Source organism: Cricetulus griseus, chromosome 4 (genome assembly GCF_003668045.3).
Source record: "Cricetulus griseus strain 17A/GY chromosome 4, alternate assembly CriGri-PICRH-1.0, whole genome shotgun sequence".
Taxonomy (NCBI): Eukaryota; Metazoa; Chordata; class Mammalia; order Rodentia; family Cricetidae; genus Cricetulus; species Cricetulus griseus.
The window spans coordinates 1,294,557-1,317,816 of record NC_048597.1 but is presented as its reverse complement, the minus strand read 5'-3'; the positions used below and the strand labels follow the sequence as shown (position 1 = coordinate 1,317,816).

Genomic DNA, 23,260 nt, shown 5'->3' with positions numbered 1-23,260 from the left:
ATTGGGGTTAGATGAATGTGTTATCCAGTAGCTTTGGCTGTCTGGGTCATTGCAGCACATTGTCCATCAGCATCCCACACAGAGGGTCAGATGTCAGCAGCCACCTGCTTTGAGATTATGACATGTGGTTTATGTGAACAGCATGTGTATAGTGTCCATGTAATGCCTGTGAAAAGTGTATGTTGTGTGCTGGGTTATGACATATGTGTTGTGTAGTAACTATAGTGTTGATGAATAAAATACTGTGTGGCTAGTGGCCAGGCACGAAGGATAGGTGGGGCTACCAGAGGAGAAGAATTCTGGGAAGTGTAGGCAGACAGAGCCACCATGTGAGCCCGGGAAGAGAGGACACATGAGGAGTTCTCTGGTAAGATAAGACCACATGGAAATACTTAGATTACCAGAAATGGGTTAAAAATTAAGACAGAGCTAGCCAATAAGCCCTGGCCAATGACCAACAGTTTTATAACTAATAAAGCATCTGTGTATTTATTCAGGGCTGAAAAGCAGCTGCAGAACTGGGTGGGAAATCTTGTAACAATGCTATGATTTCTAAAGCTTGATTTGTGTGAAGACTGTAGTTGTCAACTCTTTTGTTTTTGTGGGTAGCCTCTGCTGGCTTGGTCCACGTGCATTAGTGTCCAGCCCCTGTTCATCAGTCCAGAGTCTCTTGAGAAAGCCCTACTCTCTCTCATTTCACAAGCTCAGCCTAAGAGATGTTCAATTAATTTGTTCTGCTGTGGATTTGATATGTTAGTCTCTCTAGGCTGTGTCTCCATGCAGGGTAGTGTGGGAAGTGTGAGACTCCACTCCAAAAGGAACCAGGCCTGGCAGTCAGTTCTGGAAACACATCTCTTAGAATAGGCACAGTTGAGGGTCACACACTGGCAGTGACTCAGCAGAAGGTAGCATTTGCTATTGTGCCTTCACTTCTTAATCCGATGGCAACAGTGGAGCCATCTGCAGCTGTGAGGCTCAGTATGTCCCTTATTGTTTGGGGATGGGACCTGCTGAGAGGAACAGACCCAGTGGTCCTGAGCAGAGGAACTATAGACTCTAGTATCTGAGCTTTTTACCCAACTCAGAGGAAGGCAAGAAATGGAGTCTATATCCAGGCAGAGGAGAGGCAGGAAGAAAGAAGGCAGGATACAAGGGGATAGGAAGTGAGAGGCAGGAAGGGAGGAGGTGCAAAGTGAGGGGTGGAGAGAGAGGGGACAGGAAGTGAGGGACAGGAAGAAGGGAAGCAGGAAGATGGAGGCATGACAGGTACAGGGGCCAAGGCATGGGAGCATCCAGGAAAGATGTGTGCACTGTCTAAACTGGGGTTTTGGGTTTAATGGCTCCTCATGGGGACAATTACATGCTTCTTGGGTGTTGTGGCATTTTTCCCGGAGCTCTCACATACTTTTACTATAGGGACTATAGTAGATCTATTTGGATAATAAAGGAGTGATGTTTAAGGGTACATGTTATGTATAACATTCCAAATAGAGATTTATGGTTGAAGATGCCTTCAGTTTTGACATAGACACTCACAATTTAGAAAATACTGAAATGTCTAATTTTCCCAACTGCTATTTTTTTAGTTTGCTTCAAGCTGCCATTTTAAAGCCATATAGGCTCAAGTGTCAGGCGTGTTCCTTGGAAAAGAGGATCCCCCCACAACCCAATTTCAACCTAGGAAGGGGGTTTGCAGGGGTGTGAGGCACCCCATGGAAACATGCTCACCATCCCCGCTGAGGCCTCTTACCTCCGTCCATGAGGTTGGCCCAGTAGATGACCCTGAAACCCTGGAGAATCCCATTCAAGGCCTCCTTGGACAGTGTGGACCAGGAGATTGATATGCTCTCTGGCGATGTTGCTATGGCTTGGACGTTTTCAGGAGGGTAACTGGGCACTGCAATGAAATGATCAGAACCTATCATAGCAGCAGGTGGGTCTATTAACAAAGCAGCTAACTTATTCTAACATGCAAAACCAAGGGGGATGTACTCATTTGTGCAAGGAAAGGGAAAGCAGCACCGTTCCCAACAGGAATGTCACCACTCAGCTGAGGGTCTTGAGGCTACACAGCTCCTCTTTCCCACTTTCAGGAATTCACCCTGGACTTGAATTGAGTACACTTCAAGGCCTATCGACTGTACCACTTGCCTGCTTTGCACTCCCACAGCCACCCTGGCAAACTATGGCTTTCACTGACATTTAGCACACACAGCACTGGATTAGGAGGCTACTGGGAAATGTGGGAGAGAAGAAATACAATCACACAGCCACCCTACCTCAATCCCCAAGCCTCCTTTTCAGGAGCATAAGGTTTTATTAGAAGCAAGAGAGAAAATGAAATTAGTAGTATTTACTCATTGATTAACAGGGTCTCTCCATGCAGCTGTGGCTGGCCTGGAACTTGCTCTGTAGTCAGTCCAGGCTAGGCTCAAACTCACAGAGGTCAGCTTGCTTCTGTCTCTCAGCTGCTGGGATTAATGGTGTCCACCAGCTTATACACTATTTTAGATATTGACTCTATGACAACTTTAAATGTTGGCTCGAGGAGAGAGTGCCAAGTGTTAGCTGAAACCAAGTCATCAAAGTACAAATGGAAAAGCAGAAATAATCCCTCCTGCAGAGTGTGTAGCTAGAAAACATTCTGGTCTTCCATATTCTAACTAGCTAAGCCTTCTCTCCATGCTTTCTCTGGTCTACAATCAAATGGCTCACTGTACCAAGAGTTCTTTAAATGGCAGTGTGCCCAAGCTACCATGTGCAGAGAGCCCTTTGGATAGGAGGGTTCATCAGGCACTGTTGGGCTGTTTCTCTGGATTTAGAGGAAGTGTTATGAATTCATGTTGGTCACTAGGGGGCGCACGATCACTATGGGATCTGCTCCAGAGAGCCTGGGACCTTTTCAGTGGGTTTTCTTCGGCCACAGAATGCTTGAAAACAGAAAGCAGCCATCAGAGACAGAGAGAGAGAGGAGAGGTAGCAATAAAATTAGAATACTGAGAGAGAGGAGAAGCAGAAGAGAGCAGAGAAGCAGCCATCAGAGAAGAGAGAGAGAGAGAGGTAGCAATAAAATTAGAATACTATACAGCAAAAAAAAAAAAAAAATCCCAAAGGCTTCTTGACACTGGTTTGGGGGAAAGACTTGTAATATTATATTTCTGCTCTCTAGATGGGGACAACTTTGGTTTTGCTAATACAAAGCCCACTTTTGTGGTCAAAAGTCAAAGAGGAAGACTCAGGAATGCATTTGGGCTTTTGAGTGAAGACCCATCCAGGGCAGGAGTGAATTGATGTGGTGGGTTAGGCACTTAGACCCAGCAACAGGGAGTCAGGCTGCAGGGCAGAGAGAGGACGGTCTGCCACAGACTGCGCATGCCCAGACCTACCGTCCTCCAGGGTGGTGGTGATTATCTCCTGAGAAGAGGGTCCCGTGCCAGCGCGGTTGCAGGCCTGCACCACCAGGCCATACTGGGTGAACTTGTTCAGGTTGTCCAGGGTGTACACCTCGCTGTCCCCGGTGGTGTCGATGCTAATAATGTTGAATTGGAAGTTGCCTCCCGTGCTGTACTCCCGGTAACCTATTTGGTAGCCACGTATGATCCCGTTTTGTAAATGTTTCTTGGGAGCCTAAGCAGGAAAGAGAAGAATATACTCAGGGAAACCGAGGCAGGAGAATCATCACATGCAAAACAACTTGGGAAAAGATAAAGCTAGACAACAGGAAGGGCAAGCGTGGCGGCCACAAACTCCGCACAGCTCTCGCATGGCTGGAACCTAAGCTAGCACCTGACTGCATGTCTGCTTTTCCTTTATGTTGATCCCTGTAAGCCTGAGATAAGTGTTAATTCCTAAGTCAGGCACTGCAGGACATCAACAACTGTAACCAGTGGTAGATATATAATAGAATTAGGTCACTACATTGTCATAAGGGTCATTCAAACCTATAAATCGCTTATTTCTGTAATTTTCTACTTAATATTGTCAGGTTGTAGTTGATGGGCATAGGGGTTGTGTAATGGAAGCCATGCATATTGGAGTGTTTCTTTCCTGGCCACTCCTCCTTCACCTGTGTGCATGGCATCTGGGACCCGACCTCTTCACCCTCTGCAATGCTTATACTGTGACCCTCACTTTCCTAGGATGTCAGCCACATTTAAGTGGCAGGAGAATACATCTGAAACTGTGGCATCTGTGCTCCAAGCCCCCAGGTCAGAATGCTGTGGTGAACTTGACTCACTGGTGGGAATACATTCTGCATTTGTAGTGTTGGAACACATACCAGCTATCTCACTGTGAGGTAGACCTTCTAGCTCATCACCTAGTGGCCTATCTAATATCTTCCTAACATCTATCTAACATCTATCTATCATCTATCATCTCTCTATCATCGCCATTATCATCATTTTTAAATCTGTCATCCATCATCTTCCATCATCTATCTTCCATCTATCATCTGCTTTCTATCATAATAGATCTACCATCTGTCTATCTCTCTATCATCATCTATCTATTGTCTCCTTTCAATTTATCTTCTATAAGTTAATTACAAACTATGGATCCAGACCTCTCAGGTTGTGTAAACCTTTCTGAAGCTCAAAAGAACTAAGAGTGCTGAAGGAGATGGGAAGTAAAGACAAGAGCTTTGGAGGGTGGTGACAGGCTAAGTGCCTGACTGCCAGGTCAAGTCCAGAAGGAAGTGACAAGTGACATCTGTGAGAAATGGTTCATGGATACAGAAGTCAGGTGGGCTTGTAAGGGTGGCCTAGGTTCAGCAAGTAGAGTTGGGGATGTGTGGGAGAAGCTGGTGGGAAGTGGTAGGGGTAGGGTGCCTGCAGGCCACAGAAGAGAAGCATGATGAGAGGGCGTGGGTGGAGTTCCAGGGCAGAACAAGTCTCTGAAAGTCAGGTAACAAGAGAACCAAAAGGTGCTGGGTAGGGAGTTGGCCTGGATGAGCTCAGCAGATACTGTGTAGCCTGACATGCTCTCCTCCAGAGGAACAGGTGCCCCGGGCTGCTCCAGGACACAGTATGCCTCACAGAGAACAGTTCCATTCATTTATTTGTAATATTTTAAACTCTTAAATAATGCACAAATGCTGTGTTATCAGTTCTTTATGGGGCCCATTATGCTTATAGGTCCTTCTTACAGCAAATCTCTCCCTGTGTGGTTTCTGTGGGATGCAGTGGCTGTCCTGTCTGTCAGGCTGTGTGCACATGGGTGTATGAACTCACAGCTGGAAACCAGCCATGCTGGGCATTTACTATTTCAGTGAGCGCTGGGGTAAGACCCTGATGTAGGACATCATGCTTTCCTTTCATCTTAACATTGGTGGTCTTTTGTCTTACAGAATACCTAAAGATATTATATATATATATATATATATATAATATATATATATATAGTTTTAGAATCAGAGCCCAACAAAATCGCTACACCACACCTGCCAACTTGCAGGTATAACCTCTAGCTAGTTAATACAATTAATTTTCCTGTAAAAATCATTATATTATGCAAGCCAATTTTACTAACAAAGAGATTTATTCTATTTCATGTAGCTTCTTTTGTAATTATCAGATAAGTGGCTCAAGTATAGATGATAATTTTTGCAAATTATATTCATATCCATTAAAAATGCCTTCTAATTTTTCAGATGGCTCCCTGCAAGGCTTCGAGAGAAAGCCAGTCCGAATCACAGCATGAAGTCTATGCAGGCAGGTATACAGTGGAGCCAATGCCTCCAAGAAACTTGTCTACAGCAACTGGCTTAGAATCCTAGAAGCAGCCATGGGAGCATCTTGTTGAGCCTTAACGCCTCAAGCCTCAAGAGAGTCAGATGGGACCATGGTCTCTGTCTTTGTGGTTGGAAAGCACTGTATCTAGTTACCTTGGGAGACAAGCAAGCGCTGTGCTCTGCTCATTTGTAAGACTGTGTTTAAAATGAAAGCAACATTGTTGCACAAGCTCGAGACAGTTAAAAATTGCAACACAGACGGGACTTCAGAGAACCCTTTTAGCTGAGGAGCTGTTGATGGCTCCTGGGGAAGACAGAATCACTTTTCCTTAGGATTGTGGCCACTGGTGGGTTCTCCATACCCCCAGTGAGTATCCCCACACCCATGTGCATGTGGGCAGCACTGAGTGCAGTAGGTTAAAAGTTATACCAGAAAGACGTGACGTTGAGAGGGAGATGTAATGGGGGTCCTGGGGGAGCTAGGACGAGGATGAGAGGAGTGGATAAGATCAAGATATGTTGTACACACATGTGGAATATTCAAAGAAAAAATGAAAATGAAAATTTACTTAAAATTACATCTTTTTGGAAGATGTACATTTCTGTCCATATTTTGGAATAAAGGATATTTCCCTCACTTTATGCTTCTGCAAAATATTGCCTAGGATCATTACTTTACATTGTTTTATTATAGGAGTCCAAGGTGAGTGCCCCATGTAAGCCTGTGTGTATTTGATCTGGTTCATTTTCTTAACTAAGTTGAGGTATTCCCTCCTGTATCGTTTGCACATAGTCTATAATTCTGCATCAGGTGACGGGGGCACAATGCCTGAATCCTAACACTTCCCACCTTTGTTTATTATTAAAAAGGTGAAAGGTTAGGCATGGCAGGTTAGAGAAGGAGGGCACTGAGTTCTGGAGACTGCTTCCTGCTGATCTGGGAGAGGGGCATTGACCATCTTTGGGGGACCTGAGAAAGCTGGGGTGCTGCCACGTCCTGGGGTAGATGGTTGTTTCATTGTGGTCCAGGCTCCAGGGAACAGCACCACTGCCACCCTGCCTCTGAAGCGTCACGTACACAGTTAGCAGCACTAACTACCCAAACCTCCATGCCTCGTCCAATGCCACCACGGTCATCTCAACATCATCTCAGCTCTCCTGCAGAGTCCATCTGAGACACATCTGCTACACCAAGAGTATTCTCTTCCATTCCACTCCCCAGTCTCACTTCAGCGAGGAGCCGTCTACCACGCGGTGCTTCTCAAGCAAGAGGGTTTAACCTGACAGCCAGGCCTCCTGAGGACAGGGTAGCTCACATATATGCTCCTCTCCTGCCCAGGACTGCTCCTTGCATGGGCTTTTGAAACCCCAAAGCCCACCCACAGTGACACACTTCCTCCAGCAAGGCCACACTTCCTAATCCTTCTCAAACTGTGCCACCCTCTGGTGACTAAGCATTCAAATATATAAGCCTAAGGAGGCTATTCGTATTCAAACCATCAACAAAGAGCCTAGAGATGACCCAACAGTAGTGTGCAGTAGCACACAGCTGTACCCTAGGGAGAAAACACAGGCCACCCAGGATACATGAGCCCAGCATGAGTCTGCAGTGAGGTATCTCTGGGGATCCTGGTGTTTGGGATGACAATAGGACACAGCCAAGGTTGGGTGTCCAGAAGGGAGCTCAGGTCCCTGAGAGAGAGAGCAGCAGGCTGTTAAATGCTGGTTCACCCTCTAGCCCCAGGCATTCTCTTTTTATCCCCCACTCAAAGGTGGGACTTCCAAGCATACAAAGGCCTCCTGCCTGCAGCAGGGGGTCTCTGGTGTCAGGTTGGGCTCAGTGCCTGCCACACCCCAGTGAGGACTCACAGGGCTAACTACCTCTGCCTCCCACCCTACCTGTACTTGGGTAATAGGAAGCCCTTGACTAAATTAGAGGGATTTTAGGCATTCACACAAGGTAAGGGACAGGAAAAGAACCTCAAAACTATGTCAGATAAGCCACTCTGTTTTCCCTCTCAGAAATGTAGCAGAATGTTCAGGTACAGAGCTGCGCGATGCTGCTTAAGTGTGGGGCTGCTCAAGTAGCAGGATGCTCCTTCCTTCCCCGCTGCCCTTCTTTCTCAAAGTGAATGATGATTGGCTACTTGATTTCTCTTGTTTTTATTCAAATACACCTTCCAACCTGAGACTGGGTAGTTACTGGCAGGACAAATAAGCATGGCACTTATTTTATGATGGCAAATCTATCATATAAGTATAAAACGTCCTTGCTATTTTGTATTGAAGCTGGGCACCTGCTTATGCTGGAAGGTTTCCCAAGAGCCAGGGGTGCTGGTCTCACTCTTGGGGAGAGGACTGGAGTCCTTGAGGCTGTCTTATCTACTGGCTTCCCTAAACTGACTCGCCTGATGATGGTGGAGGGGAGAGTGGAGGGAGGCATACAGCACATTCCAAAGGGAGCTTACGTGAGAGCCAGTTCCTGAAGGGATGTGCCAGGTTTAAATACACACTGTATCTGCAATGTGAATGTGTGACCCAGGTCTTTCTGTGGAGTACAAAGGTTTTCATGAAAAAAGATGGGTATATGGACCTTTTTAAAACATAAAGCTGAATGATGGCTTGGGATTCACAACTTTCTTTAAGGAATACTAATTTCCTTCCTTCTGAGGAGAGAGCCCTCACAGAGCCTGCACTTCCTGGTCCACCTTGAGGGTCCAGAAAAATCAAATCAATCCTCCTCAATAGGGATGAGCAAGGCTTTGAATCCAGTTTCTTCTCTCTCTCTCTCTCTCCCTCCCTCTCTCTCTCTCTCTCTCATCTTATTGAAGGGAAACAGGTTGGACACAGTTTGTTTTTAAATGATGGGTGGAGCTGTCCCCCTTGTATGAAGGGTCACCCTGAGATGTGGTGACACTGCCTCATGGCACAGGTCCCTGGGGGTGGGTGGATGGGCTTGGTGGGAACCATTGTTCTGATTACAGGAATCTGCTGAGACCCTCATGGAAACCATTTGGAATCCCAAGTGAGAATTCTGTTCATTAAAACGCATTCTCAGCCACGTGTCTGATCCAGAGGAGGGGACCATGGTAGATTCCTCCTTGAGGTTTCATTTTGAGCCATCAGCTTACAACTGCTCTCTGCATGCTAGGACTTCAGCAAGCAAAGAAAAGTGTGCATTTGGGAGGCACGCATACACACATATGCATGCATGCACATGTACGCACACACATATACATACACCCCCTAATCCCAGCACTCAGGGGACTGGGGCAGGAGGATGACAAGGTCTAGATCAGCCTGGGCTTTATAGGCTACAAGTTGAGACTCTTGTTCTCAGAGACAGAAAAAGAAAGATGCCTCAGGAAATAGATTAAGACAGAATTTTCAGGAAAAAAAAAACCCTAAGAATTATTTTGAAGTATTCTATGTAATAAGTGTCACTATTCAGTCAGGTTTAATGCTTGTTCTGATTTTGAATCAGAAACAAACCTGTATTCTGCAGGCAAACCTTTCTCTCCCCTCTGGCATATTTCTACTTTAGTCGAACTTGTTTCTCCAACCTCTGCCAGCCACTGCTTGGTGGTTCTGCCTGACTCAGAATGTGCAGCAGCTCAGCCCTTTCTGCACATCCACCTGCCTCACATGGGCACCGCAAGGCAGGACTGGCTCTTGGGTGCCCTCCTGAGGGCTCACAGCTGGTACTTGTATCCAGTTGTGTCCTATAAATGTACCACAGATTTGTGACCCTTCACCATTCAGTGAGTTACAGTGGAAAGGGCGCAGGGCAGCTCAGATGCCCAGCATGCTTTGTACTCAGTATTCCACCAAAGCCTGCATTCCACCTTCACGTGTTCCTCCCTGAGGTTTGCACCTGAACACTGTGGTGTCCTCTGAACCCCACGGTGCTTCTTGGAGGCTTCTGTGCCGAGGGTACATGGTCTAGAGGCTCCTTCACTCCACCTAGCAGGGGCTGTCGCCTCTCCACTGTCTGCCCCATCATTCACTCACTCCCTCGTTCATTTACTTGCTCACACACTGACATATTCACCCACCAACTCATAAACACATGCACTCATTCATTCTCTCACTAGTCGGCTCTGTTCCTTACTGGTTCGTTCTTCACTCACTTATTCAGTCACCCACCATACGATGACAAAGGCACACTGTGACTAATGGGCCCCCAGAGCCACAGAGGAGACGCACAGAGACAGGCTATGCAGCGAGTGTGTTGGGAATGCCATAGGCAGTCTTCACCTAGTGCCATGTGCAACTGGAGCCTTGAGAATCCAGACAGGAGAGGTGCCATGACTCAGGTGAATGACAGGGAAGGAGGACGCCTGGGGTCAGGGGGATGAGGATGGCTGGGCAGCAAGGGATCCTAGCCTGATCGGGGATGTGGGGACTGATACTTGAGGCCTCAAGTGTCTATGGGATTGGACATATCCTCAGGTTGGCCTTGACTAGACCTGAAAAATTTCAAATCTGACCCTTTTCTTTGGTGAAAGGAATAATTTAAATAAGAAGAGGTAAATAATTTATTTTGATGCCAGAGATTCAGCAGAAGGTCTACATATGAGCCCATGACCTAAAATTTTAATACCTAACTCCAGTGTAATTGAAAAGGCATTAGTATGTTTTGTCTTTTAGGGATGTCAAGTCTAAAATGGCTATTTTCCCACTTAAAACCAAGAGCCCCCCTCTCCTCTTCCTCCCTTACCTACACCAGGCACATCTTTCAGCCCTGACCAGCTGTCCCATGGTGGTGAGTGAGTCCTCATCTTGGGTTCCCACCATTCCACACATATCCAAGCCTACTCCCTGACACAGGGGCTCCCCCTTTGGCTGATGCTGTCCCCGTCTTCTCACTCCTCTCCTTTTCTTCCTCTGTAGGCTCCTTAAACAAAATGCATGTTCTGAAGTCTTCTACCATGGAGAGGTATGTTTGATAGCACGCACTGTCTTCACATGTCCTTTAGATCAGGCCACAGCTTGCTGAAACAGTGATGCCCTTTAACTTCTTTTACATCATCAGGCAGAGCAATAAGCTAGTTTGCCTGAGTCTCCAGCAGCCATAACTCACTTGGTAGGGTTGATCACCAGTATACCTGCCTATTTGCCCAAGAGCCCAGCAACGATGCCTGCAGGCTGGGCTGTACACCTGCACAGCACCAAGCTAGTAGTTTAGGAAAGCCAGGTGTGCTGTGCCATCCCATAGCACCTTCATCCCTTAGGCTCTAGGAAGAAATTTAACTGCAATCCACTAACTTTCACTATGGTGTTTAACGTTAGGACACAGTTCAAGGTCGCAGAAATTTCCAGTTTTAGCTACAAGAGGCAGACGTTCTACCGACAGACATATCTTTCATACAGGACCCCAAAACCTCTCAAGGCCACAGGGATATCTGGCCCTTTCCCATAGCCAAATGCAAAGAGATATATGGAGCAATTGGCTGAAACTTCACAGCCTCTATTCAGGGCAGAACAAGCCAGCTTTCTGTTTGTAGCATGGCTGGGATGTGCACAGGGTTAGGGCATGCTGAGAGCCTTTTATTGTACTGTGTGTGGTGCGCACAGGAGTGGGCTGGTCACAAAGACTGAGGGCAGTTTAGTCACACTCCCAAGCCACATGGTCTGTCATGCTGCCTGCTGGAAGCACAGCTCATTGGCCAGGGCTGAAAAAGCTGACACACAGGGACTTCCTGCATTAACCTGTGTTAGAACCTGAGGTGGCGTGCTCCCCCACAGGCGGAAGCCTACTTCTACTACAAACACTCACCATCTTATGAGAGCACCAATAGGAGAAGGAAGAGAAAAGAAAGGGAAGGGAAGGGAAAGAAAGGGGAGTGGAGGGGCAGGGGAAAGGTGGGAGAACAGAAAGCCATGCTATGAGACAAATACAGACCAGAAACAGTAGATACAACTTCATACAGGCATGGATCCAATAACAGCTCCTTAGATGAAACAGCATTTAACCCATGTGGTCATTGCTGAGAGCATCTCCATGGAGGTGACTAATTTCCAACGTATCTCACCCACAGGTAAGTGCCATGACTTGAGTGTCTGTGAGCCAGTGGCAACTCAAAGCACTGGTCTGTGACAAGTGTGCCCAGAAGGCAGACACCACCAACTCTTTTACTAAAAAGTTTACCTTTAAGGCAGTCCCTGCCCTGACTCAGGCTTGCTCCTCCTCCTCATGGCAGCCCGAACCAAGCTAAGCAGCAACTAGTCTGTATTTACAACCACACTCTGGGGTGGCACCGCCCAGGAGACAGCGGCTTCCAAAGTTCATGTCATGGTCAAGGAACCCAGGTGCCTTTTCAAGGACACAGCTAGCTAATGCAGAGTAAGGTTTCTCTCCACCCTGCACTGTGCACTGTGGACTACATGGTGCTTTCTTCACTCCTAAGAAGCACTTAGAGGGTTTCTGCTTCGATGAAATTATAACACTCAGTTAAGGGGTATCAACCTCACTGTCTGCAAAGACTATCCTAGGATCTTGATAAAATTCAAAGGATAAAATAAATTAGACAGGGCAACTTCACTCTTTAGAGATATGTAATTTACTGTCGAGGAATTCAAACATGGCTATGCCATGGAGCAGTGCTTCAGTTGAGGTAGGCAACTAACTGCATGTATAATGACCATTACAAGGATTTGAGTAATTAGAGGTGTCACAGCCAGCTTGTGTAAATACATTCTATGCTAATTTCACAATGACATAATCACCCAAGGATGTATTTCTCAGGATGAATCCTTATCAAGCAACTACTATGGTTGTATTGCGTGTGTGTGTGTGTCTCTCTGTGTGTGTGCGCACACGTGTCTATATATGGGTATATATCGAGTCATATATCCATAAATAATATTTTGAAAAATAAACTTTTTATAAAATGTTAGTATCCTGGCATCATGACAAGAATAATGGGGTTCATGTACCAGGGAAAGTGTCAGAGACACACGTGTTGACTCAGTTTACCTTCCAGGTAACCCTGATGCTCTGAGATGATGTGGGCTCCAGGTGAACTTCCTGAGGTGGGCCATCAGGAGCTGTAGGGATCAAAAACACACAGGCGGGTTATACACACCAGACATAGATTTTTTTCCCCTATTGCTAGGAAACAGGCAGAAAAAGACCAACAGTAGTCAAGTCACCCATAAAGTGGTATAACATTTATATGTAACATATGGCCCTGCTTATGTATACTTTAAAACGTTTTTTAGGAGACTCAGAATACCAAATGTAAAGGCCGAATCAAGAGTTGTGATTCTGTATTGTTTACAGAATAATGCCAGAAGAAATGTCTATGTGTGTACACTTCAGATGCAATCTTTAAACATCTTTCCTATATGAAGTGTGAAGGGATTCTGAGGGATGACTCTAAATGACAGGCAAGGCTGCATATTGGGATCCAAGAAGTAAAGAATATACTATAGGCTTCTGACTCACAGGAAGAGCTTAGGAGGTTGCTATGGCCCATGGAAAGGAGTGTGCTCTGCAGCTCAGACCCAGGGACTCCCAGGGTAAGGATAAATTGAGGAAAGTAGCTCCAAGAAGAAGTGAATTGCATGGTTACAGTTTTTAGGAGACGTGGAGACAGTGAGGGAGGGGTAAAGTGTCACTGGCTGGATGTGGGTGGGCAGAGACTCTGCAGAAGTGGGGACAGAGGGAGCCCTATACCCACTGCTAAGGGTGTCAACAAGTCCAGAGGCTGTGCAAGTCAGTTTCAAGGATTCCTACAAAACTAAAAGCAATCCTACCATTTGATCCAGCTACCCCAGTCCTGGGTGTTTACCCAACAGACACCAAGTTACTACATCATACAGACATTTGTCCATCCATGTTTATCGTATCACTGTTCATGATAGGTCAGTATGGAACCAACCTAGGTGCCAATCAACAGAGGGATGGATCAAGATAATGTGGTCTAGATACACAGTGGTAATCTACTCAGCCATACAGAGAACAAAGCAAGGAGGGAGTGGAAGCCACTAGGGTTGATCACATTCAGCAAATGTATTCTATCTCAGAAAGACATGCATATATGACATGAAAATAGAAACAAAACTGTCTCAGAGACAAAGGGGATGAATGGGAGGGGCAGGGGGAAAGGAGGGTGGGGCAGGTGGGCTAAAAGGACACAGTGGCATGAAAATGGCTGTGTATAGCCCTGTTTAATAAAACAACACAAAGGGGAGACAAGAAAGGGATGGATCTCGAGCTGCCCGTCAATGAGAAGAAAGGAGGCAGACAGCTGCCATGCAATGGGGGATAGAAAGCACAGCGGAGTTCCACAGGGCAGGGCTTGTGGGAGGGAGAAAGGATGCTGGCAGCAACGCCAAGTGATGAAGACTAGAAAACAGGGCTCACTATAGTTTAGTGCTATGCATCTGAGGGCAAGTGGGGCTCCTCCAAGTCCAAGTACTGCAGAGAGGAGGGACTTCAGCCCATGGCCTGATTTTCCAACTCACACCTCATCCCCAGTCTTGTTCACGCCTTCCGTGAAATCTACCACCAAGCTTGCCCTCTGCTTTCTCTATCATCATCAGGTCCCCCTTAACCAGGCCCCCTGCTGTAGTTTGGCCTCAAAAGCTATCCTACTTCCTATTATGTTAATTAATTAAAAGTGGCATGGCTCTAATGCTCTCCAAAGCTCCCATCTATCCTAGTTACTGACCACTCCCTGGATGGGGGTGGGTGGAGCCCCTCTCTTTTTTATGTCATGGTCTCCTGTTCATTTATGTCTTTCCCATGTCCTGTGCCTTAGCAGAATCACAGCACGCAGACCCTAGCAGCTCCGAGCCTTTGTCCTTGAACTTTAACTTCCCTCCATCAAATTCTGCTGTAGTGGCATCTTGCTTTGTGAGTGAACTTGAAGTGGTGGCCATGCCCTTTGGTCTGAGGTGCAGATGTGACCCATTATAAGGTAGAGGAGGGGCTGGCTTATGCTCTCTTGGGTTGAAGGGCAGAGACCGCATCTTCTGGAGCAGGAAGACCACGGTGGTCATTTACTCTTATGTGTGTAAGTGCGTCCCTAATAAATACCTATTTATCATTTATCCTGGGTCTGGTGGACTCATTTAAACCCTGCCTTCATTCTGCCCTCGCCTGGGAGACTCTAGAGGTATTATTCCCACCTGGGTGCAAACCAGACCCTAGATCCAAGTCTTTCATGTCTTTAGTCTCCCAGGGTCTCTTAGGAGCCGAGTCTGGAGGGAGTCTCTTCCTGGCAGGGGAAGAGAATTTTGCAAATGTGAAAACAGAGTCCCCTCCTGCTGCATACCTGGGCCACTGCATACCCTTGGGTTTTCTGATCCACTGGTAAAAAGGTTCTCCTAGCGTCAAAGTTACTTCCCAGCATCCAGCCACTGGGACCTTCAATGACAGAGCTCTGCATCTGATTTCTGCAAATCAAACACTCCACATGGGAAACTATGTCAGATCGGATAAAAACCTGTGGAACAGATTTCTTCTCAACAGTTGTAGAAAAGCAAGCATATGGCTCCTCTATCAGAATCATTCTTTTTTTTTTTAAAGATATTTATGTTTACTGTTTTAAATTATGTGCATGTCTGTGGGTGTGTATACATAAATGGGGTGCCCACAGAGGTTGGAGTCAGAGGTGACTTTGAGTCACCTGACATTGATGCTCTGAGCTAAATTTGGGACCTCTGCAAGAACAACATGTGCTCTTAATTGTTGAACCATCATCTCTTTAGACTTCCTCAATATTATTCTGGCAAAACTTTTGGACTGACCTTGTCAACTCTAACAAATGTCTCTACTTATTCTCTTGAATTCTCCTTTTTTTTTTTCTAAAAGTTACAGAGGGGACTAACTGCTGTTTCTGCAACATCATGAGAAAGCCATGTTAGTCATAAAAAGAATTTTAAAAAAGATGAAGACCCTAAAAGAGACCAACTTTGTCCCCTGGAGAAGGGGAAAGGGTCACCATCCCCCAAGCAAATTGTGAACATGGGAAGAGGGGGGAGGAAGCTACGAGAGTGAGAAGGGAAGAAAAGGAAGGATGCAGAGGTCATGAGGAAGTGGAAATTTTGAGTCAGGTGTAGATTAGAAGAAAGGACATATGACAGGTAGGATTTTAGAAGGGGGTTGGTAGGGGAGGAAGGGAGGGAGAAGGGAACTGGGATTGTCATGTAATTCAACCTGTTTGTAATTCAAATATATATATAATAAAAAGATTTATTCATTTATTTTAATTATATATGAGTGCTCTATCTGCATGTACATTTTTACATCAGAAGAGGGCATCAGATCCCACTGTAGATGGTTGTGAGCCACCATGTGGTTGCTGGGAATTGAACTCAAGACCTTTGAGCTGTCTCATCAGCCCTAAAAAGGACTTTTCGATGTAAACTTTACTGAGCTTTAAAGGCCCTTACACAATCGCAGGCAGCTTCTGTGAGGTGATGTCAAGGCAGAGAGAATTCTTAACACTAAAATGGAGAGAGCAATTCACAAGTTATTCTGATTATTGTGCTAAATTTAAAAGATTGTGCTAAACTTAAGAATTGGTTTACACACTCTAAAATTGAAGTTGTAACATTCAAAGGAGTTTTGGTTGTTTTGTTTTAAAATGTTTAGTTTTACGTGTGTGTGTGTGTGTGTGTGTGTGTGTGTGTGTGTGGTGTTTGAATGCTTATGTGTATGAGTGTATACACATGAGTGCAGGTGTCTAGAAGAGGATGTTAGATCCTTTAGAGCTGGAGTTGCAGACAGTTGTGAATCACACAACATAGGTGTTGGAAACTGCACTTCTGCAAGAGCAGCGAGCACTCTAACTGTTGAGCCATTTTTTTCCATCCCTGAGATGTTTATTTTGTTTGTGCTTTTTTGTACTAGAATACACAGCAGTTTCTCTAGGGCAGGCAGAGACTAGAGGTGAAGCCTGATAATTAGCATCATTTCCCAGAATCGATCATGTTTGCGCATCTACAGAAGTAAAAACTGGCCAAACTGTAAGACATCAGGGATTAAAAAATGTTTACAGCTTCCAATATTTTTGCCAGGTCCACAACAAGACAACTTTTCCCCTTTCTGTTAGGCTAGACACATCAAGGAGAGGTCAACTGCCAAATACACAGGACTTAGACAAGCTCTCTTCTCCCAGCCATTCCCCACCTACTGGCTCATCTGCATGTATTTCTCCTGAGCTGGGGGCTCCCTGTCCAATGAGACTCCTGCTTCTGACAGCCCATTGTGTCTCAAAGAACAGTGAGGTGTTGAGGCTCTCAGAACATTCTCTCTACCTGGTATCCACATCCTAGCTATAGCCAGAGTCCTGAGTTGGTTTATTGAACTGGAGAGAACCTTCCTGATGAGTCTCCCTCCCAAATGTCTATCTCTACCTTCTTGGCTGGGAAAGCTAATGAGCATCTATTAAGAGTCAGCTACCTGGTTGTGAGGGCTAGTGTATCCGTTCTGCACTGTTCTCAGTAGCTAAGTGGCATATTCCAGTCTTATGGAGAGGGAAGAAAGAAAATGTGCTTCATAGAGACAATGGGACTTTTTCAGCCACAAAGTGAAACAAAGTTGCTTTGTTTGTAGGAAAGCAGACACAAACAGAGACAACCTTCCTAGCTGTATTGAGCCAGCCTGAGAAAGGCAAGTATCATATGTTTTGTTGTTTTTGTTTGTTTTTCTCTTTTGTGGCTCCTTGATTTTATATAGATACATAAAAGTCATGCCTGCATATGTGACAGAAAGGAAACTGACTAGCACACCAAAGTGGAATATATGTACAAATGAAAACTTATACACTGTGGATTAGGATCAAATGAAAAGACCCAGGGGCCACTACATGCTCTCACATACAGATCTCCCTCTGTGTGTATGAGAACAAGCTGTTTTTGTGGGGAAAGTAGCCAAGACACTGCCCAGTAAAAACCCAAAGTCAGAATTCATATAAAATTATTGATGGGTTAACAACTCATTCATCAGAACTATTTATTTATTCAGTTCTGTCATGTGCCAAACATTGATTCCGGGGCCTAAGATGAGGCAATGAAAATGCAGGCAATTGTTTCTGTGCATGTGAGAGGCTGAAAGTTATCCACAAGCTTGAACCAGAAGATTCCAGGGTGTCGGGTGGTGAGCAGCCACTTTAAGGAGAGTACTCGGGGCGTGTGTGTGTGTGTGTGTGTGTGTGTGTGTGTGTGTGTGTGTGTGGGTGCTCAGGCATGCAAGAGTGAACAGTGAGTAGAACCCTAATACGGTGGTTGGGACAGGACTTTTGAGATGATATTTAGGCAAAGAATAGAAACTGAACAGGGAGAAAGAGGAAGAACACTTCCTCTTTCTGCAGAGGAGACATCTGTGAGGTGCTTGGCTCTGGGTACCTACCCCTTCAATCACTGTGAAGCTAGCTACAGGGAGAAAGGAAGGAAGAAAGAGGAAGAGAGAACCTTCCTGATGAGTCTTCCTCTCAAATGTCATCTCTACCTTCTTGGCTGGGAAAGGGAAGAAAGGAGGGAGAAAGAGGAAGAAAGAGAAGAATTCCGTAGAACTTCTTCAGAACATCCCAAGTTAGCGTCAGGTTGATGTTCCTTATGTACAAGAAACAGTAGGAATACTGATGATCTCTCTAGGATTAATTGCTAAGGTTCTCCCCCAATTAAAGGCAAAAAGAATGGTAACAAACAAACAAACAAAAACCAACTCAGAAATGGTTAAAGGCTCTGTCGTGTTCAGGGTATAGCTGGCCCACAAAGACCCTTAACTTAGGCCAGATCTGCTGGAAAGCCAGTGCTTTGTTGTGGCCTCTCTGTAACCCAAACTGTCCATCTTCTGCTAGTCGGTGAAAATGCAGTGACATTCAAGGCGTTTCAGCATAATTGAACTTCTATACTGCCACGCAGATTCATAACGAAGATGATGAAGGGATCAGCCACCCTACACTCGGTCATAGGCACCCAGTGTCATACAACCTTCAGAGTTCAGCTGTTAACAGGAAGTGGCTCTCTGGCAAGAGTCAGCCATGGAGTGACATGTCTGATAGGTATCGTGGAGCCCCGGGAAGTCAGAGGCACTTCTGGTCCATTAAGAGCTGATCTTGTCAACTCTGATATTGTCTCTACTCACTCTTGACTTCTCCTTTTGGGGGCACCACGGGGGAGTCCAGAAGAGTGTGCTAAATGGTGCAATCTTTGCTACATACTTGCTTTCTGAGGTCAAGTGCATTTAAGTGGTATGATTATTCACGTGGGTACTTTCACATAAAAATACCCAGAATTGAGGCTCAGAAGCAATGGTATTTCCAACATTAGGAAGGAGCGCTGTGCAAATGACAGCGATCCTTTCTTGAGGCATCTTTGTGATGGACACTGCAGGGATCTTAAATCAATTTCCCATGGGGCAAACATGAAAGCCCAAGGCCTTCAAACTCTTCCATACAGGGTGATAATTTGGTTCTATGCAATCTCTGTTATGTTTCCCTCTTCTTAATAAAATTTTTTGGCAATCTCATACACAAATACAATATATTTAGATCATATTATTCTTGTTACTGGGTTACTGGGTGGAATTTAGCTTCCTTGGCTAAGTTGCTGATGCTTCAATCAAGGGAGGGAGGGACCGGTTGTCAACAACAGGTCCATCAGAAAGCTGCCAGGCACAGAGGACCAACTGCAGCTGGGAGGATAGATGGTGATAAGTGCCCAGATTTTAAATAGTGACCCCTCACTCAGAGCATGAACACTACGAAGATCCTAAACAGAACCTTCCCGAGGCCACACCCCTCTGCAGGCCGTGATCTGGAACACAGGAGGGGAGTAGGAGGAAGGCTCCAGTGGTGGCAGTCAGAGCTGTGGTGGGAGGGTCTTATTCCACCCTGCTTCTAGTTCTCTCAGCCTTCTTGCTTTGCCCTTGGCCTCTGTTTTGTTTTGTTTTGTTTTTTTGTTTTTTGTTTTTGTTTTTGTTTTTCTGTCTCAATCTCTCATTTCAGTCTGCTCAAGTTACTTTAAGAACACACTCAGCCAAGTATCTCCTAAGCACCAGCATTTTAATTTGTACCGATACTGGTTTCTAGAATCTGAGGTGCTAATACCAAGGTGCCAGAAGATTGTGTTTTGGTGAAAGTGTAGACTGTGCCTTTTCACTGCACCCTCACATGATGGTGGGGGAAGGGCGGGGAGTTCTCCTTGACCTGTTATTAGGGATCAGTTTGATTCATAATGACACCAACCTCATGGCTTCTTAAGGCCTCATCTCTTACTGGACATGGGAATTGGGTGAATCTGGGGCATATCAGCACTGGGACCCTAACACCCTTCAGAGTGTTCTGTGTGGGTTTAACACTACATGTATTTTCTCACCACACACACACAAACTGCACTGCTATCTCATGCTGAAGAGTATAACTATTCAGCACACACACACACACACTGAGAAATCTATTACACAGGGTTGAGATATAAATAGCAAATACTCCCTAGTGTTGGGGGAGTCACAGCATAGCTCAGGACACTGGAGTCTATGAAGAAGTGACAATAAGCATCCTTTGCTATTGTCATCAAGATCTGTGCTCTGAGATGGTAAGACTTGGATGCCAAGTCCACCCAGAGACTGAATAAGTTATTTCATGGGGTGGAAGCATCTCTGACCTGGCTCTCGTAAGAGAAGCATAGAAAAGGATAGCCAAGGTTTGGAAGGTTGAGGAGAGTGGGGAGGGAGTCCAAATACCCAGCAGAGTTCAAGGGAGGTCAGAGTAGGGCGGCTGGGAGTCACTTCCTGTAGCTTCACAGTGATTGAAGGGGTAGGTACCCAGAGCCAAGCACCTCACAGATGTCTCCTCTGCAGGTGTGAAGTGATAAGTGGTCTTAGGTGCCCAACACTTGGCCACTACAACACTATAGCTTTCAGGCAATGTTCATGCCTTAACAAATAATCTCTTTATTTTTGAAGAGCATCAGATAGGTCTCCCCAGATGGCTACAGTTCCCCAAATACATATCTTTTGAGCACCACTGTCAAGAGGTGGCTACAGCATCTGTAGCCACTGCAGTCAGTTGTAAGGAGGGACCCTTGGCCAGCACAGTGGCATGGCTACCCATGAGTCACACATGGAAAATGACTTTCTGATTCTAGTCAGGCATACCCTACTGCAAGACAAAGCCTAGCTGCTAGTCTGTTCTTTTCCTTGCTCATCTTAATGTCAAATCAGATCCCAAGTGGGGATGCCCAAGCCAGCACCTAGGTAACTTCCAAGAGCCAAGTCAGGGAACCAAAGGGGACAGACTCTGTTTCTTTCTGCAGAGACACTAGCAGCCAGAACTGTTCACCTGGCCTCCTGGATGCAGGGAGAGATGCTGCCATGGCAACCAGAGACTGCTGCAGAGGTGAAGAGGAAAGGACACAGCCTACAACAACAGCAGTGCTAATAATGGCCATCAGGGAAGCAGCTGCAGGAGATAGTGCTGGAAAGTGGGTGATGGGCAGGAGGACGCTGGGGATGTAGTTGAAAGTTACATGCTGGATTGAAGAATGTGGGTAACTTATTCTTTGAATAGCCAGTATTCTGTAACTTCAGGAAGTTAGAGACAGGGCAGGTAAGCATTTTAATATGATTCTTTTTTGATGAAATATATGCCAACATTCAGTTTTCAGTTATTTCTGAGAAGATCAAAGTACTTCCAGAGCTTGGAATTTGGTTTTCCTGTGGTCAGGTATGTCTGCATAAGGAGGAGAAGGCACCAGATGTACATCTATTTTACAGGTGAGAATACATGAAGACAGAGTCCAAGGGTCAAACACGAAGATGTCCTGGCATCCACCCTTAAAAACCATTTTCATGATTGAATGTCTTCCTGCACTGAGAAACAGGCCCTGGTTTGTGGCCCTGAATACACCCAGTTTTTTTTGATCTTGGAAGCCAAGCAGGGTAAGACCTGGTTAGTACTCAGATGGGAGAAACAGGTACTGTACTGCCTACATGCTTAAATTTATTTCCTTAAGAGCAATATTGACCACATAAGAAAGGCTTACAATGCTGTGTCTGGGATAGTTCACAACTCACAGTTAGAAATCCACAACTAACCAGTGGGCCAAGCTCCTGGAGTATAATCAAAGTGAGGGAGGAGCGATAATATGAACAAAAGAGTCAAGACCATGATGGAGAAATCCACAGAATCAGCTGACCTGAGCTTGTGAGAGATCACTGACAAATGGGGAACCTGCATAAGATCAAACTGGATTCTCCCTTGATATAGGTGACAATGGTATGAGGCAGCGGGTCCAAGATCTAACACTAATGCACAAACTGACTTAGTGGAGCCCATTCTACATGGAGAGATATCTTGCCCAGCCTAGACACAGGGGTGTGGGAGTGGAGAAGTGCCTTAGTCCTGCCTCAGCAAGATGATGGGACAGACTTAGTAGACTTCGTAGGGGATGCCTTACCTTCTCTGAGGAGCAGATGGGAGGAGGGGGAAGTGGGGAAAGTAGGAAGGGAGGGAGGGGAAACTGGGATTAAATTATAAAAATAATAAAAATAAACCTCACACTTCTTCAAATTTAGTGTGGGGAAGTAATCTTGAAAAAGTGGCAAATGAAAGATGGCAGGGTGCTTGATACTGCAGAGCTTACACTAGGGAAAAGCTGAAATTGAACAACCTGTCTAACCACATGGGGTTTGTTACATATGTGTTGGGGCATGCCACTGTGAATCATAGAAAAGTATTTCAGAGATACAAAAACAATGTCTGTGCAGAACACAGAGTGGGTAGTGGGGAGTCAGTAACAACCTGCCTGGAAGTTGATATCAACTTCTAGGTGAGTCATGGTCACTGGAAGATGATGGATGATGGATGATGGTCTGATCTTGGATCAAGCTTATGAAAATCTTTGATTGACAGTGGAGAAGCAAAGGTAGGTTTGGGTACCAGACACTCCTCTCTTTCCAGAAACAAGCCAGCCATTGGCTCCTTACTTCCATCTAACAGAAGCCCAAAGGCATTGACTTCCTCCCCTCCTCCATGGGATATGTTCACAGTCAGCATCCACTGCCCAGATTTTCAGTCTTCTGTTAACCAGTTAACTGCATCCTGGCAGGCTGGAGTAGGCATATATGGTTGTGTGTGCACACATGTGGGTTTGTACATTGGTGAGCATGGTTAAATGTATGTATGATTGATGAAAGAGGTCACAAAAATGACCTAGAAGGTTCTGGCAACATGGCCCTATGTCAGCTCTAAATGACAGGATGGTAGAAGTTGCTTTGTCTGCTTCAAAATGCTTATATGTATCTTTAAGGTTTTCAACATTTAGTAAGAAATAATTCATTTCAGTGGAAGAACAATAAAACAATTATGTCAATTATCAAGTAATATGTGCCTCTCCACTTGCCCACAGACACACTCTTGGAGTTTCCGACTCAAGCACACTTCTCTCTCACACTGGAATTCACTCATGGGTCTTGGGAAGACACTTAGCCTTCTTCCATCAACCTGGGTCCAGAGCATCAAAACCAAGGGATTGTACAACAACATGACTCCTTGACTCCCTCAGCATTGT

General features: G+C 45.5%; 1 protein-coding gene across 1 annotated transcript in view; it reads right to left on the bottom strand.

The window, feature by feature from the left end:
• Dscam (DS cell adhesion molecule) overlaps window positions 1-23,260 on the bottom strand; it is a 504,817-nt gene that overhangs the window by 107,867 nt on the left and 373,690 nt on the right. Inside the window, exons 16-18 of the mRNA XM_035443441.1 lie at window positions 12,711-12,781; window positions 3,387-3,627; window positions 1,751-1,897 (exon numbers count right to left, since the gene is read on the bottom strand). Coding sequence (XP_035299332.1) covers window positions 1,751-1,897; window positions 3,387-3,627; window positions 12,711-12,781 — 459 coding nt within the window. The remainder of the gene's footprint in view (window positions 1-1,750; window positions 1,898-3,386; window positions 3,628-12,710; window positions 12,782-23,260) is intronic.